General features: G+C 36.6%; 2 protein-coding genes across 3 annotated transcripts; both read right to left on the bottom strand.

The window, feature by feature from the left end:
* Positions 1-1437: 1437 nt before the first annotated feature.
* On the bottom strand, positions 1438-10753 carry SFC (ARF GTPase-activating protein). The gene is made up of 19 exons (XM_086634281.1): positions 9859-10753; positions 8892-8968; positions 8141-8241; positions 7948-8018; positions 7389-7451; positions 6631-6675; positions 6433-6498; positions 6293-6340; positions 6071-6166; positions 5935-5976; positions 5615-5830; positions 5267-5401; positions 4926-5153; positions 4690-4776; positions 4225-4563; positions 3973-4118; positions 3805-3898; positions 2692-3188; positions 1438-2241 (listed from the first exon to the last, which is right to left on the bottom strand). Exons 1-19 carry the CDS (start codon positions 9901-9903, stop codon positions 2127-2129), a joined length of 2511 nt encoding a protein of 836 aa, XP_086490407.1. The 5' UTR covers positions 9904-10753; the 3' UTR covers positions 1438-2126.
* An 870-nt stretch (positions 10754-11623) lies between these two features.
* On the bottom strand, positions 11624-19622 carry LOC147542392 (putative alpha-mannosidase At5g13980). 2 transcript variants are annotated; one of them, XM_086634279.1, is made up of 29 exons: positions 19144-19622; positions 18967-19050; positions 18784-18872; positions 18519-18693; positions 18313-18432; positions 18095-18181; positions 17929-18000; positions 17651-17764; positions 17124-17224; positions 16934-17027; positions 16665-16832; positions 16490-16579; positions 16288-16353; positions 16138-16194; positions 15615-15834; positions 15360-15505; positions 15132-15188; positions 14920-14979; positions 14773-14844; positions 14582-14629; positions 14317-14436; positions 13932-13997; positions 13724-13836; positions 13504-13588; positions 13276-13386; positions 13098-13193; positions 12776-12823; positions 12120-12188; positions 11624-12016 (listed from the first exon to the last, which is right to left on the bottom strand). In XM_086634279.1, exons 1-29 carry the CDS (start codon positions 19342-19344, stop codon positions 11813-11815), a joined length of 3033 nt encoding a protein of 1010 aa, XP_086490405.1. In that variant the 5' UTR covers positions 19345-19622; the 3' UTR covers positions 11624-11812. The 2 variants fall into 2 exon arrangements, with proteins under 2 accessions (XP_086490405.1, XP_086490406.1); XM_086634280.1 differs by having other exon boundaries at positions 15360-15499.
* Positions 19623-21715: the final 2093 nt, after the last annotated feature.

Raw genomic sequence — 21715 nt, 5'->3', positions numbered from 1 at the left:
CTCGATCTCACAACTCCATGACTTTAAGAGGAGTGTTTAACCATTGCACCAAAAATTGAATGTTTATATAATGAAACTGGATGTCACTTTAACAAAGAATTTCAAGTTCTCTCTTAACAAAAAAAAAAAAAAAAAAAAAAAGAATTTCAAGTTCTCTGTCTGGGTAGGTGTGGGTTTGTTTGCTCAGTCTCTCTCTCTCTACTATCTATCTACTCTACTCTCTACTTTAGTTTCTACTACTATCTTGTCTAAAATTTTCACTTTCTTTTCCCGCTACTTTTTTTTGTAGCTGCCCTAAATTTATGATAACCGTACGTCACATAAGGAGGGGGACCCGCAGCCACATCTATGTCATTGTTGTTTATTTTGTCCGCCTCTCCCGGCTTTGTCCTCCTGTCAGTCCTCTCTGACCCCCCCAATATCACGAGCCCCCGATAACAACAACATTGAAACTCGGGAAAGTACTTCCCTTCCCTAACCTCTCCTCTCTCATCTTCACCCTCTATTTTCTTACATTACACCTTCACCTTCTATTACCCCAATAATTTATCTTCAACTAAAGTAAATGGATATCATGGAGGGTTAATTCTGTTTTGGACTTTAATTTGTGATCGACTTACTATTTTGATCTCTGGCATTTCGATTTCGCTTCTACGGACAAAAATAGAATTATATATAAAAAAAAATTAAAAAACATAAAAATCACTTAATCTTTCCCTCTCTCCTCTATTTCATCACCTCTCTCCCATTTCATATCTCTCGCCACCTCATCACCTTCTCCGGTGAAGATCGTTTGTCGACCAAATTTTCCGACAACTTTCAAACTACTTATGTGACATAGTTAATAGAGATTCTCACTCCTAAGTGGCGTTAATATAGATTATTAACTTTCTTATGTCTCCAATGAAAAACTCTAAACTTATCTTATTTACTTATGTGACATAGTTATTTTTGTAAATAAATAATTAGTTATTTAAAAAAATATATAAGACTCGATTTCTATTGGTTGAAAATAAAATATTGATGAGTTGGACAATTACAGATATCTCAAGAGGACACTCTAGAAATAGAGTGTCCTCTTGAGATATCTCTATTCCACCCTCGACACGTCATCTTAGAGATCCAAATAGAGTGTTGCATTGGAGAGGATTTTTAATCAAAAACTCAAAAAATCCCAGATGGCACTCGGAGTTTCTAAGATTGAGTGTTGCATTGGAGATGCTCTAAACTAATGAAAGTACTTCATTGGTTAACACACAGAGAATAAAAACCTTGAGAACCTACCAAAGTAGAGCTCCTTTACCACTTATGAAGATTAAGATTCTAATTCTTCATCACTAATAATCCCCCACTAAAAGTGTTGTAATCCTACTCTATTGCATTCCACAGTTTCTGATTCGTAAGCATCATATTCATATAGTTCAACAAAAAAAAAAAAAGCATCATATTCATATAATCAAATCACAAAAGCTAATATCACAATCTACTATTACACCCAACCAATTTGCAAAAGTAGGTCCTTTTATGATATAAAATAACACAAAACACACCCAAAAGAAAAGATTCCACTGGAATCACTTCCTTGACAAGATACCTGAAACTCAGTACAGGAAGATCATACCATTAACTATACATAATTTCGATAACTTTCTGCTTACCTACTTAACTGTCTGCCTTAATATCCATTCTTTGATGGATTAGATGAACCGACAAATACTCTACGAGTATGGCACACAAAAGAAACTACACAGATTTTGGATTCCTGGAACTAATAATATACATCCATCACACAAATCCTGCACTTGGAAAACCCTAGTTTCCTAACTCCTTTCAAAGAAGACAGACAAACCAAAAAAGATAAACAGAAAGAGCCCCGACAATGAGAACATGCAGTAGAAGCAGTTCCTGGCTGCCCTAGAACTTGCGCGTATTTTCAACTTCAACTTGTGAAGTTTGTGAGCTGATGGTGGTGCTCTTTCAGATCCAACCCAAACTATTTTTTGAATGTTTCCTTCAGAGAAATCATCTTAATACGTTACCAACTTACAGAACATTCCTTCATAGAAACATTTGGGAATGTCTAACTTCTATGTGAATTTGCCTTCCGATCCTATTTGAAAGTGATTCTATCTATTTGTGTCCGTTAAAAGTATGAGAACCTCTTCATCACTGAAAGATGAATCTGCTGCATACTGCAAAGCAGTTTTACCATTTATATCTATAGCCTGCGGATCCGCACCCCTGCAACCATACCAGAATAGTGTTAATGAAACACAAAATTTTGTTTATCGAGTAGAGAATTAATCATTTAATAGTCTTAACCCCAGGAAACTTCACTCTGAAAAGTAGCTCAGCAACGGATATGCAGTACGTAATAACCCCAAATTGCTTTGAGGAGCATCTGAAGTGCGGCTAGAGGTGCAAGCTTAAGTCTAGTACGTTTCTAGGCCTTTGGGGTTGGGAGGGTTCACGGTGCCTCTGCTGGAACAAAACACTATACGCATTGGGCCTAGTTGTCAAAAGCAAGGACAGTATCGGTAACTACTAAAACTTGGGTAGTTACATAGTACAGGTTCAAAGTCCATAAAATGAATACAGCTTTAGTTAGTCGAACATAGAGATGAATATCACAAAAAAGTGCTGAACTACGTATAACTGCCACAGCGTAGAGGTGAAATAGATGAACGTTACCTCGTAAGGAGCAACTTCGCAAACGCAGTTCTGCCTCTGAGGATGCAATGGTGGAGCGGAGTTCGGCCTCTTGTATCAGAAGCATTTATGTTGGCACCATACTGTAAAAGAAGTTCTATCATGCCTATATCTGAAGTTTGGCACGCCAGATGAAGTAAAGAACAACCCTCCAGACATTCCTCCACATCCTGGTCATCGCTTGTACTTTCAGAATTTAAAGAGCTTGCTCCTGAGGTCTTCTCCAAAGAATCACGTGGAGGACATTTAGAGTCTCCGCCGAGGCTTGGTTGTTCTTGCAACTTCATTACTTTAGCTAGAGTTAAAGATGTACTAAATGATGCTTGTCCATGCACTGCATTAACATCTGCATCACTATTAACTATATGGCGGTATACTGCTTTTTTGTCGTTGGTGCGCACGCTCTCCCACACATCGTAGGCTGCAGAGAGAAGATGTTGATCTGCCTTTGCTTTCCGTACAAAGAGCTTTTCTTCATACTGCAAATAAGAAGAGACATAATCACCTCATATCCAACTATTGCATCCACAGAGAACCGTACGGAACAATGGTCAACCTGAAGTAAATCGTATCTGAGACCAGAACGAGGTGCATCAGACACAGTTAAGAGGAAAACAATCCAGCACAAGGATATGACTAAATATTTTACTGTCTTAGTTAGCAGGAGCTTTATTGTTCACTTGCGAACTTTTTGTTTGGATCCAATTGTTACGACTTACGTGATAGATGAAAGACGTAAACCTAGAGATGTAATTTATGGTCCTACCACAATATGAGCATGGAACTTTTCAAATTATATCTATACCCGCTAAAGTGTAAGGGTGTTTGACAAGAGTATGCGAGTGTCCCGCGAAGGAAACACTACAAAAGAGGGTTCACGTATCACAAAAAGTAGTAAAATCTCCACGAGGTCCTGAGAAAAAGCTGCAAGAACGGCAACTAAAATGCGCACCTTAGAGAAGACGCCAGATAATTAATGTTTCAAGGATTAAACCCAGTTTCACCATAGGCATTGCATTTAAAAATAAGAAAGAAGCCTTTCTAAGCTAAAAGATAGTTGCTTCAAGTCAACTCATCAGAATCTGTTACTCATACCTTGGCATGAATAAACTTCTCCTTTGTTGAAATCGGATCATTATGACTAGGTTTACTAATAGAAAGCAACTGCTGCTTCCCCGACCTAGATGTTCTGCATCACAAGAGTATAAATGTCAAAACATTCACTGGGCACATTTGGAAACTGACAAGTAATATAATCATTACCTTGTTGGAGTCTCATCGGCCTGAGAACTACTTACTGACTGCAATAATTCCTCCCAGACTGAGTTGGCAAAGGTATTTCCGAGTGACTGAAACAAAGTTATAACAGAAGGCTCCCAGACTTTCACATCAAGCATGAGCGACCTTACCTACAAGTCACGAAGTAACCTATTATTTTCGAAAATAGATCGGCTAATTGGACAGAAGCGATAATGCTAACAGTCATATAAAAGAAAACAACCAAACTTTGCTCACCTTAGAAATATGTACACCAAGATTACGATGAACACCCGAACACTCAATGCAGACAAGAACACCAAGGTTTAAGGATGCCCAGTCTGGCTCAGGAGCACCACAATCAGCACATTTATCATTTCCACATACTCTTCTCAGAACATCTATTGGTTTCTCACTTTTGACACCACTTCTTTGCTGTTGTGAGTTTTTTGGGCGTTCACGATGGCCAGAGTTAAGGGTCCTCTCAGATGTGTATTCTTCAATTCCTACTTGATCAAAATCAGTGGAAGTCTCCAACGAACTACAGTCGCTAGCAGTTAGATGATGACCACCGCCCATTGGGTTAGAAGGCAGACCCTGGAAAACAGTACACGTGAAATGGGGAATAGAGCTTCATCAATCACAAAGAAAAATTTATCGTTAGTATGAAAAACACTAGAGTTTTCGTGGATATATAATAGTAAAACTAGTACTGATGTTTACTTGTTCAGGTATCTGGGAACTCAGGAGTGAAGCGATAACGCCTGTTATCTTTTCGATCCAATCCATTTGATCCAACGCATTCTCTGCCTGCAAATATACGGTAATACTCAATTCAACTTCAGGATCTACAGCAACAACGTAAACCCAAGAGTGCCAAGATAATTTCTAAAATTTTGTGATCAGTGTTAAGTAACAATAATATAAGTAAATTAATGTGCTGACCTCTAAAATTCTACCTGCAAAGTGTAGTTCTTCGCCGGGGAGATGATTCTGAAGCAGAATCTTAAATCTGACTGGTCTGCATCAACTTTTATTGTTGAAGTAAGCAGATTTACAGTGTGATGAGCAGCAGACTTTTCATCATGTACCCCACCATGATAATGAGAAGAAAGCCACCTGCTCAACAGCCCAGACCCAATTTCAGAGGGGTTCGTTCTTTGGTTTGAAAGTTGACCCCCAGATCCCTACAAGAATATACACAGGCTCTAAATTAGAACCAGAGGTAGATCTAAACTAAACTGACTAAAAACTTTTAAGAGCAATATGTCATGCACAATTTTTGCAAATAATGACTTACCGATGGCCTGCTGCTCATTTGCTTCCGATAGTAGTACAACATTCCTCGGCTATCAAGAACGAAAAACCTTCTTTTCCAATCACCTCTGAGATTTGAGGAACGCTTTGAAAGGTAACCTTGCCGAATGGTTTGAACCTGGCATGTCGTGTATTTTCATGTGATGTTGAAGTTAATCCAAGACTTGAAAAGTAATGAACATTATAGAAGGGGATCGCAAATCCCATACTTTTTCTAAATATTAATTCAAATTGGGAAACATTAGACCTATCTAGCTACTTTAAGCTTTTCCAAAGATCTATCACAATGAGATGAAAATTGTTTAATAGTTTGAAAGTCCTTAGGAGATACCTTCCCCCTGGAAGCAGATTGCATAACTGCTTCTATCATTTTATGCGAACTTCTACCAATTGATTGTACGCCATCCCGGTTGGGAGAACCATATGCAGCATTTGATGACCACCGACTTTCTCGATCTATCTGTCTTTTGTATTCTTGCATCCTTTCGGTTAGAGCTGCTTGCTCATAGTTGGACCTTTCTCTTGATTGTTGTGCATATGTCAAGACCTTCAGAGCAGAATTTGAAGGTTCACATTTCAAGGAGAAACTTGAGATTCAAATTAAGAGACCACATTAGCCACCAAATTATAGAAAGTCAAGATAAAAAAAACCTGGTTAATATATGGCTCCATTTGATGTAATAGTTCATAACCCTGAATTCAAACCCAAAGGAGGAGGTCAGCAGCAGGCCAGATGCATAGAATAAAATATGCACATTGGGTAAGAAATATTCCCCATAAAACCAACCTGCTTAAAATAACGAAGATGAGCATCCATTGTTCCACTAACAGCTTCCAAAAACTCAAACTTCTTTTTTGCTTCAACATTAGAAAGAGCAGTAACCTAGTAAGACAAAAGAAAGCCAATGCTAGTGAACTCATCTACCAGTGAAGTGGTAACAAATCTGCTCTGGTATCTCATGTAGGATGGTACTATAGAAAGGAAATGGTTTCAAGCTGTTCAAAATACCAGACTGAAGCGGGCTTGTTCAAATGTTGACCTCGCATTGTGAAGTTCCTGCAAATTCTCTAAACTAAATTAGAATTTTGTGAAGGATAACTAATAAGTTAAAAATTAGACTTCATTCAAAGATATTGTTTAGGCAGTACCTCTTCTACGACGGTGGCTATATCCATCTTGGTACCCTTCCTCAGGGATAAAAACTTCTCGCGAGCCTGTAACAGAGTAGGAGCATTCACTTACCAAATTCAATCTTAAGGATATTGGGCTTTGAACATCACTCATCAATCAACTTCTTGTATCATCCCTCTTTTCAGAAACGATGAGAAAAAAATCCTTAAATATACCTGGTCGTAAATAAGGCTAGCCTTGTCGAAACGCTTCCGTGCTTCCTGCAGCAAGTCAACATTTCTTAGAGCACAAACTTAATCGTGAAACCGGAGTTGTATAATACAAGGGGCTCAAAAGAATTGATGGTTGATGCATATTAAATGCACCAAGATATGAAGGCTAGCCTTGGTGACACAGAGTTTTCAACAACTATGAACACATGCACGTCGAAATAAGATAGTAGTTAAGGTTGCTACTCTGGAGCTACCTCAGGTTCTGCTGTCAATTTTTTTTTTTATTTAGTTTGAAATGTACAAATGCTTATAAGTATAACGGCATATTTACAAATAATAATATTATTTTGAAATGTACATATTGGTCTATGAAGAAACTTGCAGTAGGCAATACCATGCTCAGATGTTTGTCTCGCTCATATCAATTTCCCATATTTCTACACCAAGATACGAAGGCTAGCCTCGGTGACACGGAGTTTCCAACAATTATGTACACAGGCACATCGAAATAAGATAATAGTTGCAGGTTGCTACTCTGGAGCTACCTCAGGGTCTGCTGTCAAATTTTTTATTTATTTTGAAATGCAAATGTTTGCAAGTATAAGAGCATATTTACAAACAATGAATATTGATTACAAGTTCATATATAGGTTTATGAAGAAACTTGCAGTATCCAAGACCATGCTCAGATGTTTGTCCTGCTCATATCAATTTCCCATATTTCTACACAAAGAACGTCAAATAAGTGTAGAATATAGTACCTTTACATCGTGCAAATCAATGTTAACAAACTGTTGCAATCTGTCATTTAGCATGTGCTCAACCTGAAAAAGACAATTGAATTAGTAAAATGTGAAAGACCTAGAGCTAGATGACAGATAACTGTCACATGAATTTTACAAAATAAAGCAGGTTAACTGCTCAATTATAACTGCATAAAAGAGTCCAAGAAAAAAAAACGCTGATACAAGTGAAGACTGAGTCAAATTACACATAGCATCAAATGTAACTTTTCAAGTATTAATTTTCCATAACTTTTTATGGAAAACCTCAGGTGAAGCTGTAGAGGAACCAGATTCTGAAAACATGTAAGTTTTATACTATACATACCCCACAGCAACAGCAATTTTGTGGAGTTAGTCAATGCATAAGTAAGTTATGGCCAAAATTAAGAACTTCTCAAGATCCAGGGAATGTGGTTGATAAGAGCACTTCCTTAAATTCACACAGATGACATTTCGTTTTATGTTATGTTTTGTTTCTTTTTAAGATCTTATTTGCCGGATGTTTTCATGGCAACATAACCAAGATAAACTTTACCTGGGATCGCAGAAGTTCCTTGTATGTCCCAATTTCTCTCAAAGCAATTGTTAATTTGGTCATAACAGGGCCTAATGGAAAATATATTTGATTAGAACAAGCACCAAATTATAAATCATACAAAAAGAAAAAGCTAGGGTTGGAGGTTTCTTAATCACAATCTATAATTTCCCAATGGGACCTCTAGTATTACCTCCAAAAGCAACACTAATAGGATCATTATGCCCTCCGCCGAATGTTTCAAGGGCACTTGCGAAAGCTATGTCACCATCATACGCCTCTCCAAGTCCCTCTCTGCAAATAGAAGATAAACTTATATAGGCGAATTCGCTAACACTGATGTTCATTAAGTTCTACAGAACTCGACTATACTAATTACTCAGCAACGGTCCACACAAGAATGTGATAGGGACTTTTTGACATTTCTCTAACCAGAAGAAACATATCAAAACATTTTCAACCAAAAGCCGGATGGTATTACGTGTTCTTTTACATTTTATATGATATAATAAGAAAAGCTAAAAATATGTATTCGCTAGTCAGTACAAGTTGTGTTCTGGCTAAGGCATTGATTCAGACACTAGCAAGTTAGTAGGTATATCTGCATTTCTTCCATGCATTCTGCAAGTTTATGTGCTGAATTTATACAAGTATTATTAAAACTAAACATGGTCCACGTTCAAGAAAATCCAATATTTTTTAGAACAGAGTATGGTGTGACAGGCTGACACCTAAAAGATATCATAAATTATTTTGACAGCAAAGTCTTCAACACAGTCAGATGGATATACTATATTAAAAATTGTCAACCACTAGACTTTTTTCCTTCTTCTTTTGTATTATATTAGGTTTAGTTGATAGCTAGATAAATGTAAAAGTTGACTGGAAACTCAATATCAAGTAAATCTAGAAACTGAAGACATAATCAGGCGTAGTGGGCATACGTGTATTTCCTACATCCTTTGTGAAACTTTAGGCTTCTTTCTCTCAACGACTCGGCAGTTTCCTCCAGGCACTCAAGCTGCTTCAAAGAAAAAGGAAAATCAACAATCACTGTACCATCATATAACTTCAGAAGTTCAAGGAATCAATAGTACGGAAGTCAACAACATCAATTAAACTTTAAATACAAGATTTGGGGAAAAATACAAGTTTCTTGGGTGGATAGTGACTATGACCATGTCAATACGTCAATGAAGAACATCACTACACTCCCCAAAGCAACACCGAGAAAACGTAAACACACTTACTGTACACTAATATAAGAAATAAGATCTTCTAATTTATAATCATGTAACGTTTGGACGTAGGATCTTGAGATTATTTTCTAATCCTAGGGCCGACCTCTGGTCTTAAGACTGTGAGAATCTTGCCTTTGAATTACCACTTGAGACCAAGTAAAACATACAGAGTTCTTCCCTCGGGAAAAAGTAGGGCACAACAATTTTAAGGAATGTCAAAGATATTAAGAAGGTACTCTTTGACGCATAAATCGTATAAGATATATAATGATGAATCAACTTCTTAATCGACACCGATTCTAGCATTTTGCAGATCAAGTAATACTGTGTATAATATTTATTATAAGGAGAATGAATCAACTTTGGAACCAAAGATAAACAATGTGTTTGCTACATATATTGTATGATAAACCATTGTGAAAGGTAACCCAATTGAGACACACAGACTAATCCTAGAACACATTCTTCGCAATCAATAACGGAACTCTAACTAGTTTGCCCTAAAATCAAAATGCTACTGCTTCCATCAACTTTTCAAGCTTCAAGCAAAACAAGTAATTTTGGTTTCCTCCCAAAAATCTACACAAACAATAACAATGTAATAGTGTTGTTCTCTTATGCATCTAAAGTTTCCAAATTTGCATTCTAAAAACGAAACAAACAGACCGACCTGTTTCCGAAACATCGGAGAATCATCGAGTTTTGTGAAATGCATGATGAAGAATCGGTATTTTCCTTCTTCTTTGCCAAATCAAAACTTAACCTAAAAACCATTCATAAGTCTCGACGACGAGATCAGACTTTCTTCTGGTGTGTAAAGATAATAATAACTAAGAACGCAAACTTGTTGAATCTGATCAGCAACGATAATGAACAAAACTGTATAAAATTCCAGGTTTCCAGCTAGATTTCCTCGTTGTTTCAGGTTTATTCAACAAAATCTCCTGAAACTGAAACCTCCACCACTTTTCCTACTTAAGATTCCAAGAAGAACCCTAACGAATGAAAAAGATCAAAGGTTACGGATAGTGTTTATGGATTCTTTTGAGAGAATGTGAAAGATCAAAAGATCGATTTAGGCGTTTAGATGTTTAGAATCGTCGTAATCCAAAAAGCAAAAAAATCGAAAAAAAAAAAAATCAGAGCTTTTGTTTTCTTTAACTTTAATCTTGCTTTAATTTTTGACCGGATCAAATACGAAGGAAAACTTTGTTGTTCTTAAACATCGGAATCTCTGTGATTGACAGTCGCTCAAACAAAAGGTACCCGACCTGAATCAAACCTCTCTCTCTCTTTCTCTTGTTTCTCTCACTACTTTCTCTCTCTCTCTCCAGAAACCCGACAATGTTTTAAAAGAAGATGCTCTTCTTCCTTATTAATGTAAAATCGTGCATAATTTGGTTCTTTATTTAATCAATACTCCTAATTAACCCTCTCTAATCTTAGTTTGTTAGGATAGTAGTACTAAATGAATATGAAACTTTGATGGGATGCTCAGTAGTTTAGATTTTTTTTTTTAAAAGAGACATTGAAATCATTTCGTCTCGGGAACTTTTTACCCGTCCATCGATGGACGCGGGACCCATCCTAAAAATAAAGGAGAATTCCCGCGCTTTCGAATTTACTGTTTTGACCTTGAGTCCTTAATCAACTTTTTTTCCGGGTGTGTTTGGTTTTGTTATGTTTTGTAAAGAGTTTTTAAGATATTTTCTTTTTTTTTTGTCAAGGAAGTTTTTAAGATTTTATTAGGTTCCATTGTTTGATACTGATAAGTCAAGAAAAGACAATATAAATTTATGACATGAATAAATATACTAAAGATAAACCACCACCACCCGGGATCGAAATCTCGACTTAAAAAAGAATGGAGATGCAAAGTAATTGATCATGATAATTGAAAAGTAATTAGTGTGGCGGTGATTGAAATGAATCTATTTGTTGAATTTTTTTTCCTGTTGAGATCTATTTGTTGAATTAGAATTAATTTATGATACAGTTAGGGAATTGTATTTCGATATTTTGTTTTTATGCCAGGAAGGCTTTGCAATTGAGAGGAGTCCATATAATAATTGATATGTACTAATTTTCTATAATGATGGGATTTAGAGGATTCAAGTTAATTTGAACTTTGCTACAAAGTAGCCTACCTACCAAATAGCAGAGTATCAATTAGTTTAGGTAAATTTGCCATAAAGCAAGTTTCTCCAGCAAAAGCTACTCAACCAAACAGACCCTTAGTAATTTCGGGGATTTCATCATCAACCATAGGCAGCTGTTGGATTTTATAACCCTAGAATTACAAATGATCTAATGGCCCTAACCTCTGTCTCCTTCTAGGACCAGGGAAAAAGGGAAAAAGGTAAAAAGCAAAAAAAGGAAAAGAGAGTAGGACCAAGGGACTCTCAGTTGACAAATTGTGACCTATTTGCTTTTACTTTTGACTAAATTGTTATATTGGATTTTGCTAAAATTGATTTTTTCCAATTCCTATACCAAATCACCAACCTTATACAAACAATTCACCCAAATGCCCAAAAACCAAGAACTAAATACCTTTTGAATCCCCAAGAAGCAGGTCATTTTAACGACCTTTACAAAATATGAATGAATAGATGAGTAAGTTGTCAAATTCGGTCGAAATCTATAGTGAAAGTTCGGATTTCCATCGGGCCTAGTTCCAAAACCAGCGTCGCTTGATCAAGTGGGCGGCCCCTTACTACCTTATGTTCATCGGTCGGGGAAACTTCTACTTTCCAGACCAATCTCTTTCTCTCCATTTCTGCTCTTTCTTGATTAGCGGATAAGCTCATCTCTGTCACTTTCTTGATCTGAAGAGACCATAAAAAGTGGTTAACACAATGTTAGTATGATCGAACTGTACGAACTATGAATACAGAAGGTGAATTTCATAAAGATACCCGTGGTTGTTACCTTCTTGTATGGGAATAGCTTTTTTAGTTCCACGGTTGCCATTACTGAAAGGTCCTTGTCCTCGTCCATCTTGCAAAAAGAAACAGATTTAGAACAATACAGACACATGATGAACCTTGGGTGGTCGGAAACAACGAAGACTGGTTGTTTAGCAGTTCGCTACTTGGCCCACTAGGCACTCCGAAGACCTATGTTTTGGGTAGCACAATCCTCACTGCGGTACATAGGTGTCTGACATCATTACTCGAGGGTCCAGGCGACTAAGAACCTCGGGCCCATAAGAACCAGATTATCTATAAACGCATCCTGGTCCTGGGACCTCAGTTATATGTGGTTAGATTAGTTAAAGGCCTCAGAGCACAACAAGATCAGAGACTGAATTTCTCCATGTAAGAGACTCAACTGATGCCACTGGGAAAACCTTTCATCAGGTAAAGGGTATTGCGAGCTTTTGGCTATACAATTCATGTAAAGTTTGCATTTCCACAAGTGAATAAGCTGATTCGAGTGGAAGTGAGTGATTGGAACTTTTTGTCGAATTATATTATATATCTGATGCTAATGTTCCAAAGAAAATTATGAATTACCCTAACGAATCGCCTCTATATAGAACATGAAAGTGTCCAATAGCTAAATAATAATAGGAAGTAGAATACCTCATATAGGTGAGCCAAGCGAAGGAGCACCTTCCCATCCTCAAGCTCCTAAAGAAAGAACGAAAGTAAGACAACTTCAGTTAACATCAAATGACCAGAAAGATAAACATATTTTAATAGAAGTACAGAAACCGACTATTGCTTTAGTACTTCAGAAAGTTTTCATCTGGTGATCATAATCTCTAATGAAGAGAGAAAAGTTCAAGCCATGGAATGTCGCAGGTGGTGAATTTTTCATTTCTCTGCTTTCATCTGAAGATTCCGAATAATCAATTCGGACATGATGAGTAGTGTTTTCTTTGCAAACTGAAAATTTCATTACCTGTAGAGTTATGATTGCAACATTATTGGGTAAACTGTAGGAGGAATCCATCGCTGAGAAAGTAGTCACATGAGAATTCGCCCAATTATCTCCATCCTGAAAACAGAAATTACATCATATTAGTTTTACAAAACATAAAACATTAAGAACATATGGGCTTCAAATATTTCCTTTTAACCTGTTCAGTAAAGGCTAACAAAAATGGTGAATATATCTCTTGGCCAAATGAACGACGCCACTTAGCTCCTTCTCCTAGGGGGTCAATCCTGAGATAGAAGTTACCACGAATCTGCAAAAATGTAGCCGAATCGTAAAATGCTCTAGAAATAAATTCTTTGTTGATTAAAACTGCTTCCTACACTCAAACAAAAGCTCAGTGGGCAAGAGTTATGTAAGGTGTACTTACTGTCAACCCCCTGCAATCATTTGACACACAGACCTTCTCATTCAGTGGTTCTTCGACACCTTTAGAATCATCATATAGCAGCCTCCTATTTGATACAATAAATTAGTTACGAACGTAAGGTTGTGAAGTTAGCGAACTTTTGACATCGAGATCTCCAATTGGAAGATGAAAAGAGCTAGTTAAGAAAACTAAGTAATATTATCAGCAAGGGAAAGGAAACCTATGGAGCATAAGCTCTATTTGTCCATCCATTAAGCTGGATCCACCTACAGATCGATCTACCAAAACTGATACCTCTTCTTTGTTGTCTTGTACATACATTCCGAGATTAATCTAAAAAGCAAAACTTTGTTAACATTTTTCTTTTTAGAAATAAAAAACAAGCTAAAAATGAAAAGATGGAGAATGAAATGAAGTTTCACACATACTGGATAATAGTTTCCAGCAACTGGTTGGTTTACTTGAAGGTTCCAGTCAGTTCTGTAATCTCGTACCTGCGAACGAAACAAAAGTTTCAGATTAAAACAAGTTTGACCATAAACTAGATGGACCATATGGAATTACTTGAATAAGTTAATCTACTGCATTTACCAACTCTTCTTGTCTATCTTAGTGCTTAAAATTTCTAATTCTAGGTTTATTTTATCATCCAATTAAGTTACACAATCAGGGACAATAAAATAGAAGCGTAAAACATCTCCATCTACATGAAAATATCAAAGTTACTATGTCGAACTCGAACACTAAACTTTCAATATCATTATCGGATAGAAATAGGGGTATACACCCTTTACTTTTAAAAAGACAACATACCCGTTTAATGAAGTCACGCCCATTTGAATCGGTGTAAAATGTTTTATTTGTTTGCATGTTCGCTGTAATTTTTGTTGTAAGTTCTTTCCCATTCCCATCAACAATAGGTATAGGTCCAACCTGAATGGAGGAGATTATCATTAATAAGTACATATTCAACCTTAAATTATTGATAAAGATTGTATTTTAGTATGATCAGAGAATAAAATGAGGTAGGAATGGCAAATATATATGGAATGAAGTTTGGACCCGAAAATAAGCTTACCGTGAATTCCACTTCAGCGTGCTCCTTTGTCTTGTACACTCTGATGATCTGCAAATGTTTAGACAGTTACCTTACCTTACAGTGCAGAATCAAGACAAGATAAAACAAAAGTAACAGGAACCTAGAAATATCAAATTTAAGTGAGTGACCAGTATCACTAATTAAATAAAATTCTTGACTTGGAATGGCACCTGATATATCCATTCGTTAACCTGCTGATGTACTTCATCCAATATTGGTCCTCGAAGAACAGTCAGAGGAACCTGAAGAAGATAACACATAAGAATTTTGAACAAGTATTAAAATTAGAAAGCAACTATTCGGAAGGTATCATTTACCTGTGACTTGGGTAAAATTGGGAATTCATTATTCGGATGAAATATATATGCTCCAGACGCCTTTCGACAAAAGAAAAAAACAACACTAACTTTACATGGGCACTAACAACCAATAATTGGGAAAAGAAAATTTTAACCAAGAAAACAATTGGAAAGAGAAAGGAGGGAAAAAGCTAAAATAGGAGAAAACTGTCTCATGAAAGCCTGTTCACCTCAATTCTTTGGGATCCATAGTAGAAACTGTATGATTGTTCCAGGGGCGCTTTAACCTTAATGGTACGGATAGAAATTATTACATATGCAAGAAAAATCGAGGAATAGGGGACCAGTACATAACTTAAGAAGCTTGAAAATTTTCAACGAAAGAGAGAAGGAAATAAATGTTTCTTTATGCAAGAGATAATGTTCATTTATGCAAACGACAACCAATGACAACGTACCGAGCTTCTTTTATTAATATAGTGAGTAAGTTTTTCTTCATGGACATCATAAATTAGCCTCAAGTTTCCTTGCCCAACTTCTATGGTGCCATTTTCACTTCCCTGTGAAGTATACAGAGTGGAACTGGTCGACCCAGCACCTGCAACTATAATATTGTGATAGTACGGAATGGTCGTCAACAACTTGCGGCATAAGGTTATATTTTTACAGTTTCTAGGAATATAAGCACTATAGTAAAAACTTGGTCAACAAACCTGTCCCCGTTGCACTAGAGATGATGTATGTACTGAAACCAAGAGGAGGTACAGATGCCAAAAAAGCAAGCCAATACTTAGGAGCATCTTTCGGAGATTTACCCAAGTATGCCTTAGCATAATAATTTCTTAAGCTCACGGAAGCATTGACCAAGGGTAGTATCTGGGACTCGATCACATTTCCACTTGAATCCCGAACAGTAACTGAGTCACTGATAACCTGTGACAAGTTGATTCATGTAATGATGTAACTAAGCATGGGGAACCAGAGAAGGGAGAACCGGACAATCGTGAATACTTTCTGTTGTGTTTTTGAACTTTTCAAGTCTAGATTTCATGATTGGACTCGAATATCAGAGTGCGGCAAATAGAGAATACTCAGTTTATTGCCGTTGCTGTAGCAGAAGATTGAGGGGTCAAGCGTGGATTCTTAAAACATTGAAAGGGATGAGAATTAAGGACATAATTTTGACATCTAGAGGAAATATGGTGGGCCCAATGGGTGGAGTAGAGAAACACTTACAGGAATTCGAATTACATTGTCCCTTCTCCATCCAAGAGCATTATAGACAACAACAACCTACAAAGACACAATGCCGAGAAGTTCAGAATGTAACTGCAGTTTGTTGTCTTCTATTGGTGCTAAGTAACCCATCCGGAGGAAATAACTTACCAAGCTTTTCCCAGAAGACAAATCAACTTCAGCTGGAGGACAGTAACTTATATTTAGAAGAGGACACTGAAAGAAATAGTAACAAGTCATGAGACCCCTGTGCATAATATCAGATAATAAATATATGTTTCTTAGACAAGAATTTAAAGAAGAATGGCTTAACCAAAATAAAATACAAACTAAAACTAGTTCATCAGATTGCCTGTTCAAATTTAGTCACATGTTTCCCACAAGTTTGATTGTTCGCTGATTCCACCAAGCACCCAAGGGAAGCTGCAACCAATTCCTCAGCCTGGAAAGACATTGTAGTGAGATGATATTATTTATCTTAAAAGAACATATGAACACGTAGAACAACAATATATGTGCATCTTCACCTCCACGTAACCTATTGATAGTCGTTTTGCATAATCGTCAGCAACATGCTGCTTTTCTGTTCCAGTGATTGCATCGTGATGTTGAACAACTGCCAAAGCATCTGACAAAGTGTCTGTCTTGGGCCTCGAAATATTCCTCCCCCTAAAGAATTCCAACTGCCTCGCTGCCTGATTATATATCAGAAACTTGTAAGTTACAAAGTTTTTTAGAACTTAATTCTGGAATTAAGGTAAACAGCTAAAGTGATACTGTGATACAAGCATCTTACCGTATAGTAACCACTCAACATCCTGATATAGCGTTTGAAGGCTGGCCTACTTGTGAAGTACCCTGTCCAGTATGAATCTGCACGATCAGCATAGCTGATACACATGCCTCAATTCGTAAGATTAGGTCAAAATAAGAAAAGAAAAGAAAAAAAGTGATAATTGGTTCCAACTATAACATGTTCAACTCACGGGAAGAAATCACCAGTCTTGAGTGGCCAGGACTCATTTGCTGCATATTTTGCATCAGTGTAAATGGATGGGGTTGAATATAGGGCGTTCACACGCCCATCCTGTGATCATGATCAACCAACATATTTTAAGAAGAAAGAAGATATATTAAGGCACTTTAAGATAATAAGATAAACGATGTGAAATTGTGAAGGACACATCATCATCCCTCCCCCTCAACAAAATAAGAAAAAAGGCAGTGCCTAGTCAGAAAAAGTTCAAGAATGAAAAAGTAGCCCGAATACATTGATGAAAACAACAATGAGCACTCTGAATCTGGCACATGGAGATGATCCGAAACCCCAACCTTTTACGGGATACACATAGAAATGATCGAAGGACTGACTTCTGGCAAAGATAATGTGCTCACCATGCTCGTCGTCCTCACCAAATTATCAACATTTTTATTCGAATAAAAGCGAGGTAGCACAATCAATCAACCAAATTAGCAACTGTGACATATTAAAAAACATTCTGAAAGAACTTACAATATTGACATAATGAATGAACTTGTCCATCTGCTTGAACCATGAATTTGCATATTGATATTTAAAATCTGTCCCCATGGTCCACATTATATGATTTGTGCGAGTTTTGTTAGCCTGAGTAAAAAATGAGATTTGCTAGTAAAGCATCGACGACTTATATGGTTATTGTAGCAGGTCAATGAAGCTTGAGATATACTTCACATAACAGGGCATTTAAGTATACTTATTTTTCAGATGAAAGTAGACACTCGAGGAATAGGAAACATTAAGCAGTTTACCTGTGATACTGCAGCAGCTACAAATTCATCAACTCTTTCTTGAACATTGTAGTCAAACAAATCAATGTCGTCCTTCATAAATAAAAAATAATATAAAAATAAAAAAACTAGATGATTTTGTGAACAAAAGAATATCTTGCTTTAACAATACTTCATTATTATTAACCTGAAATATTGGGGAGAGGGAATCAATATCAAAGTAGAAATTCGCACTGGGAGGTTCATAATTCTCGGGGAATGCACCGGCGAAAATCTACAAAAATTGGAAACAGAAACAAGGGTTCAAAAGATACTACCTAGAAAATGTAGAATAATCGATCATGGGCAAGAACAATATAGTAATAACTAGATGTGATATTAAGTATTCCAATCTAAAATGCTAACCTGGGCAGATGAACCAAATGTCTTAGAACCCTGCCATATAAATTCAAGACTCTTTTCACCTATACGTTTAGCTCTATCTTGGTAATCAATCCGACCAAAGAAAATCGAGTCGAATCCAAGCTACACAACAACAACAAAAATTCGTTATGGCGAAGAACAAAAACGTGAACATATATATAATAACACAATTTGATTATGATCACAACCTCAGCTCCAAGCAAGTAAGCTTGAACAGCCGAATGTCCAAACGTATCGATTTGCCAACCAACTCTAGGAGTCTGATTAAACTCTTGTTTAATAAATCGATGCCCGAGTGTCATCTGATCGATCAAATCAACATAATACGTTGAAGCCTCATCGTGCATCGTCATTCCCCCATTTCTATGAAAACCAAAAATTCATTACCCCTAAAACAATCCATCTTTTATCAAAAAATCAAACAAAAGTATACAAGTTTAGTAGTTTATGTACATTAGTTCAAGTTGACCAGAGTTGACTAGCTTCTTGACTATATCTTGAATTGTTTTGCTTTGATCTTTCCACCAACGTTGGAAAAACGCCTATATCAATTAAAATCAAGCCTAACCAGTATAAGAAAACCTCAAATTGAGCAAAAAATGAAGATTCAAATTCAAACTAGGTTTTCAATCGTACCTGTTCAACGTAAATAAACTTTCGATTCTTATCAGCTAACAGAGCTGGAATTAAAGAATCCAGAACGTTCTGAACACAAGCTACCTGAAGAAATCAATCAAAACAATGACGAAACTCAATTTGCAAAAGAAACACCAAGTTCTATAGAGAGAGAGAGAGAGAGAGAGAGAGAGAGACCTGGATGGAGTTCTTAGAACCTTCATAGTACTGATCAATCGTTTTAAGCCAACCAACATCATCGTGAGAGTGAGGAACCAAATGAACGTTGATTTTATCAGGAACAATTCTAAGCGTAGTATTGTACGCGATGTATTTGGATTCAACACAGAAAAGAGATGCGAGAAAGAAGAATAGACAAGGTAGAAGAGAGGTCGCCATTGATGTTGGAGGTCGAACGGTTTCGCAGGTTTTCTCATTGTCTGCAATGGCAGATTTCTTAAATAGTTTTCTGGTTATTGGTAATGATTATGAAGGAAATCACAAGAAGTGGGTTTATAAAGTAAGAATTTATGATTTGAGATTCTTGTTTACAATCTTAGTTATACAGAGTAATTAAGGAGGATGATTACGGGACTGTATTAATTTATTTTGCATATTCTGACAAAGTTTAAATCAGAGCAAAAGTAGTAGTAATTAGTTATGTAAAACTAAATCTAAAAAGTATTTTGTTTTTGATTTTCTAAAATCTAATTAGTTTCTTTTTTTCAAATCTAATTAGTTTTTATTTTAAGAAAAAAATTAAAATCTTGGTTCGAAAATAGCTCAAATATTTTTCGTACTCCCACAAAAAACCCACACAAGCGTTTCATGCTTGTACAAATTTTGGGCCTCAAAAGCGGCTGGGGTTGGAGCTGAGTTTTTTCGGCTGAAAATTTTGAGTGAAAAAAATAATTTTTTCGGCCTAAGACAGGCTAGAGTTTCTCTAAAAACAGTCAAATGTAGGGGTTCGGGCTCCCAATTTTGAGAGCCCTGACTTTTTCAACTCCAATATCGGGTTCCCAACGGGGGCTCTCAAATCCAAATTATGTACATGCGTGGTGTGGTGTACTTGTGTGGAATCTGTGTTTCGATTTTCAATCATGAAATTATTTACTTGTGTTTATCTGTATTTCGGTTATATGTTTTCAGGGGAGCTATGTATTTTGGCTTTTCAATCGATGAATCATTTAAAAAAAATGCAATTAAAAAAAATCTATCATAAAAAAATATAAATGATTTAATTTGCTTTTTCTTTTTAAAACATTAAATGGGGTGGGTCCCAAATGGACTCCGAGAAGATGTGGCTCTCAGTCCCACCGAGAGCCCAACTCGAGGGCTCCAAGGTTGGAAGCATGTGGGTTGGGTTGGGGCTCCCAAATTTGAATTTGGGACCCCAACCCACCCACATTGGACTTACCCTATCAGGGGAGTTTAGGGGTTGGGCTCTCCGTGGGATTGGGAGCTTGGGCTTAGGCTGGAGGGGCTCCCAGCCCAATTCTATCCGTTGGGGACTCCCAACTCAATTCTATTCGTTGGGGACTCCCAACAGTGAAATTGGCTGGGTCTCATTTTTTTTTTCTAAAATATCTTTTTTACTTTAATTTTATTTGTTTAAATTAAATTTTTTAAAAGGTAAATTTTTTAATAGATATAACATTGATTAAAAAGGCAAATATAAATTTAAACTAAAATGGATATAACTGAATTACAGAAAAACAAGTAAATTAGCAATTAAAGATCTGTCAGTCGTTGTGATCTTTGGTATTCCACAAGTGCTCTATAAATTTTTCTTTAATTGTGTATGGACTTCTCTGCTTCTAACCCAGCCAAAACGAGTAAACATTTCTTCGACAATATCTCCCTTAGGAAGCACTTCTGGAACACTTTCATCAAGATCGGTGGTTGCATTAGGTGATTAGGTCCTTCGTTTTCGATTATCATGTTATGCATTATAATACATACCTTCATGATATTACCTAGTGTTTCTACATCCTAAAGACGTGTCAGTCCTCGGACAGTAGCAAAACGAGCTTGCAATGCACCAAAGGCTCGTTCAACATCTTTTCATACTGACTCTTGACGTTTGACAAAATATTGTTCTTGCAAAGTAAACGGAGGTTGTATGGTTTTAATTTTTATAGCCAATAATTTCATGGTTGAAAATTGAAACAAAAATCCCACACACGTACATCGTACATGTTAATTTGGATTTGGGAGCCCATGTTGGGAGCCTGATATTGGAGAGGAAAAAATCAGGGGCTCCCAAAATTGGGAGCCCGAGCCCCTAAGGGCAAGTCCAATGTGGGGCTCGGGCTCCCAATTTTGGGAGCCCTTCATTTTTAGGAGCCCCGGGACTTTTTTCAATTCCAACGTCGGGCTCCTAACAGGGGCTCCCAAATCAAAATTATGCACGTGTGTAATGTACGTGTGCGGACTTTTAATTTCAATTTTCAACTATAAATTATTAATTTTAAATATAAAATTGAAATTTAATATTATGTTAGAGAGAGAGAAGGAATTTTGAAAATATAAAAAAAATTAAAAAAAGAAAAAATTAGAGAAATGATTGGAAAAACAAATTTAAAACAATTTATATTTTTTGAAAAAAAAATTAGTTTAAAAAAAAATAAAAAAAATTAAAAAAAATAAAAAGAAGTGGGGTGGATCCCCTTTTTAGGGGATCCACCCCAAATATGGCCGTTGGGAGACCCCCAACGGCCATATTTGGAGCTGGGAGCCCCCCAGCCCGGGCTCCCATTTGGGAGCCAGG

This window comes from Eschscholzia californica, unplaced genomic scaffold, assembly GCF_041429995.1.
Source record: "Eschscholzia californica isolate CP2 unplaced genomic scaffold, dmEscCali1.0.p SCAF_4, whole genome shotgun sequence".
Lineage (NCBI taxonomy): Eukaryota > Viridiplantae > Streptophyta > Magnoliopsida > Ranunculales > Papaveraceae > Eschscholzia > Eschscholzia californica.
The sequence above is the reverse complement of the archived record's forward strand: the minus strand, read 5'-3'. Positions and strand labels throughout refer to the sequence as shown.

Excerpts from the sequence above, each read along its gene's own strand:
- LOC147542392 (XM_086634279.1), bottom strand. The coding sequence starts at position 19,344 with ATGGCGACCTCTCTTCTACCTTGTCTATTCTTCTTTCTCGCATCTCTT. Across the intron at positions 18,694-18,783 it reads TCTGGTCAACTTGAACTAAT|AAATGGGGGAATGACGATGC; the intron begins GTACATAAACTA and ends TGGTTTTCATAG. Across the intron at positions 13,387-13,503 it reads ATGATTGCAGGGGGTTGACA|ATTCGTGGTAACTTCTATCT; the intron begins GTAAGTACACCT and ends ACATTTTTGCAG.
- SFC (XM_086634281.1), bottom strand. The coding sequence starts at position 9,903 with ATGCATTTCACAAAACTCGATGATTCTCCGATGTTTCGGAAACAG. Across the intron at positions 8,242-8,891 it reads AAAGGATGTAGGAAATACAC|AGAGGGACTTGGAGAGGCGT; the intron begins GTATGCCCACTA and ends TTCTATTTGCAG. Across the intron at positions 4,564-4,689 it reads GTTCCCAGATACCTGAACAA|GGTCTGCCTTCTAACCCAAT; the intron begins GTAAACATCAGT and ends ACTGTTTTCCAG.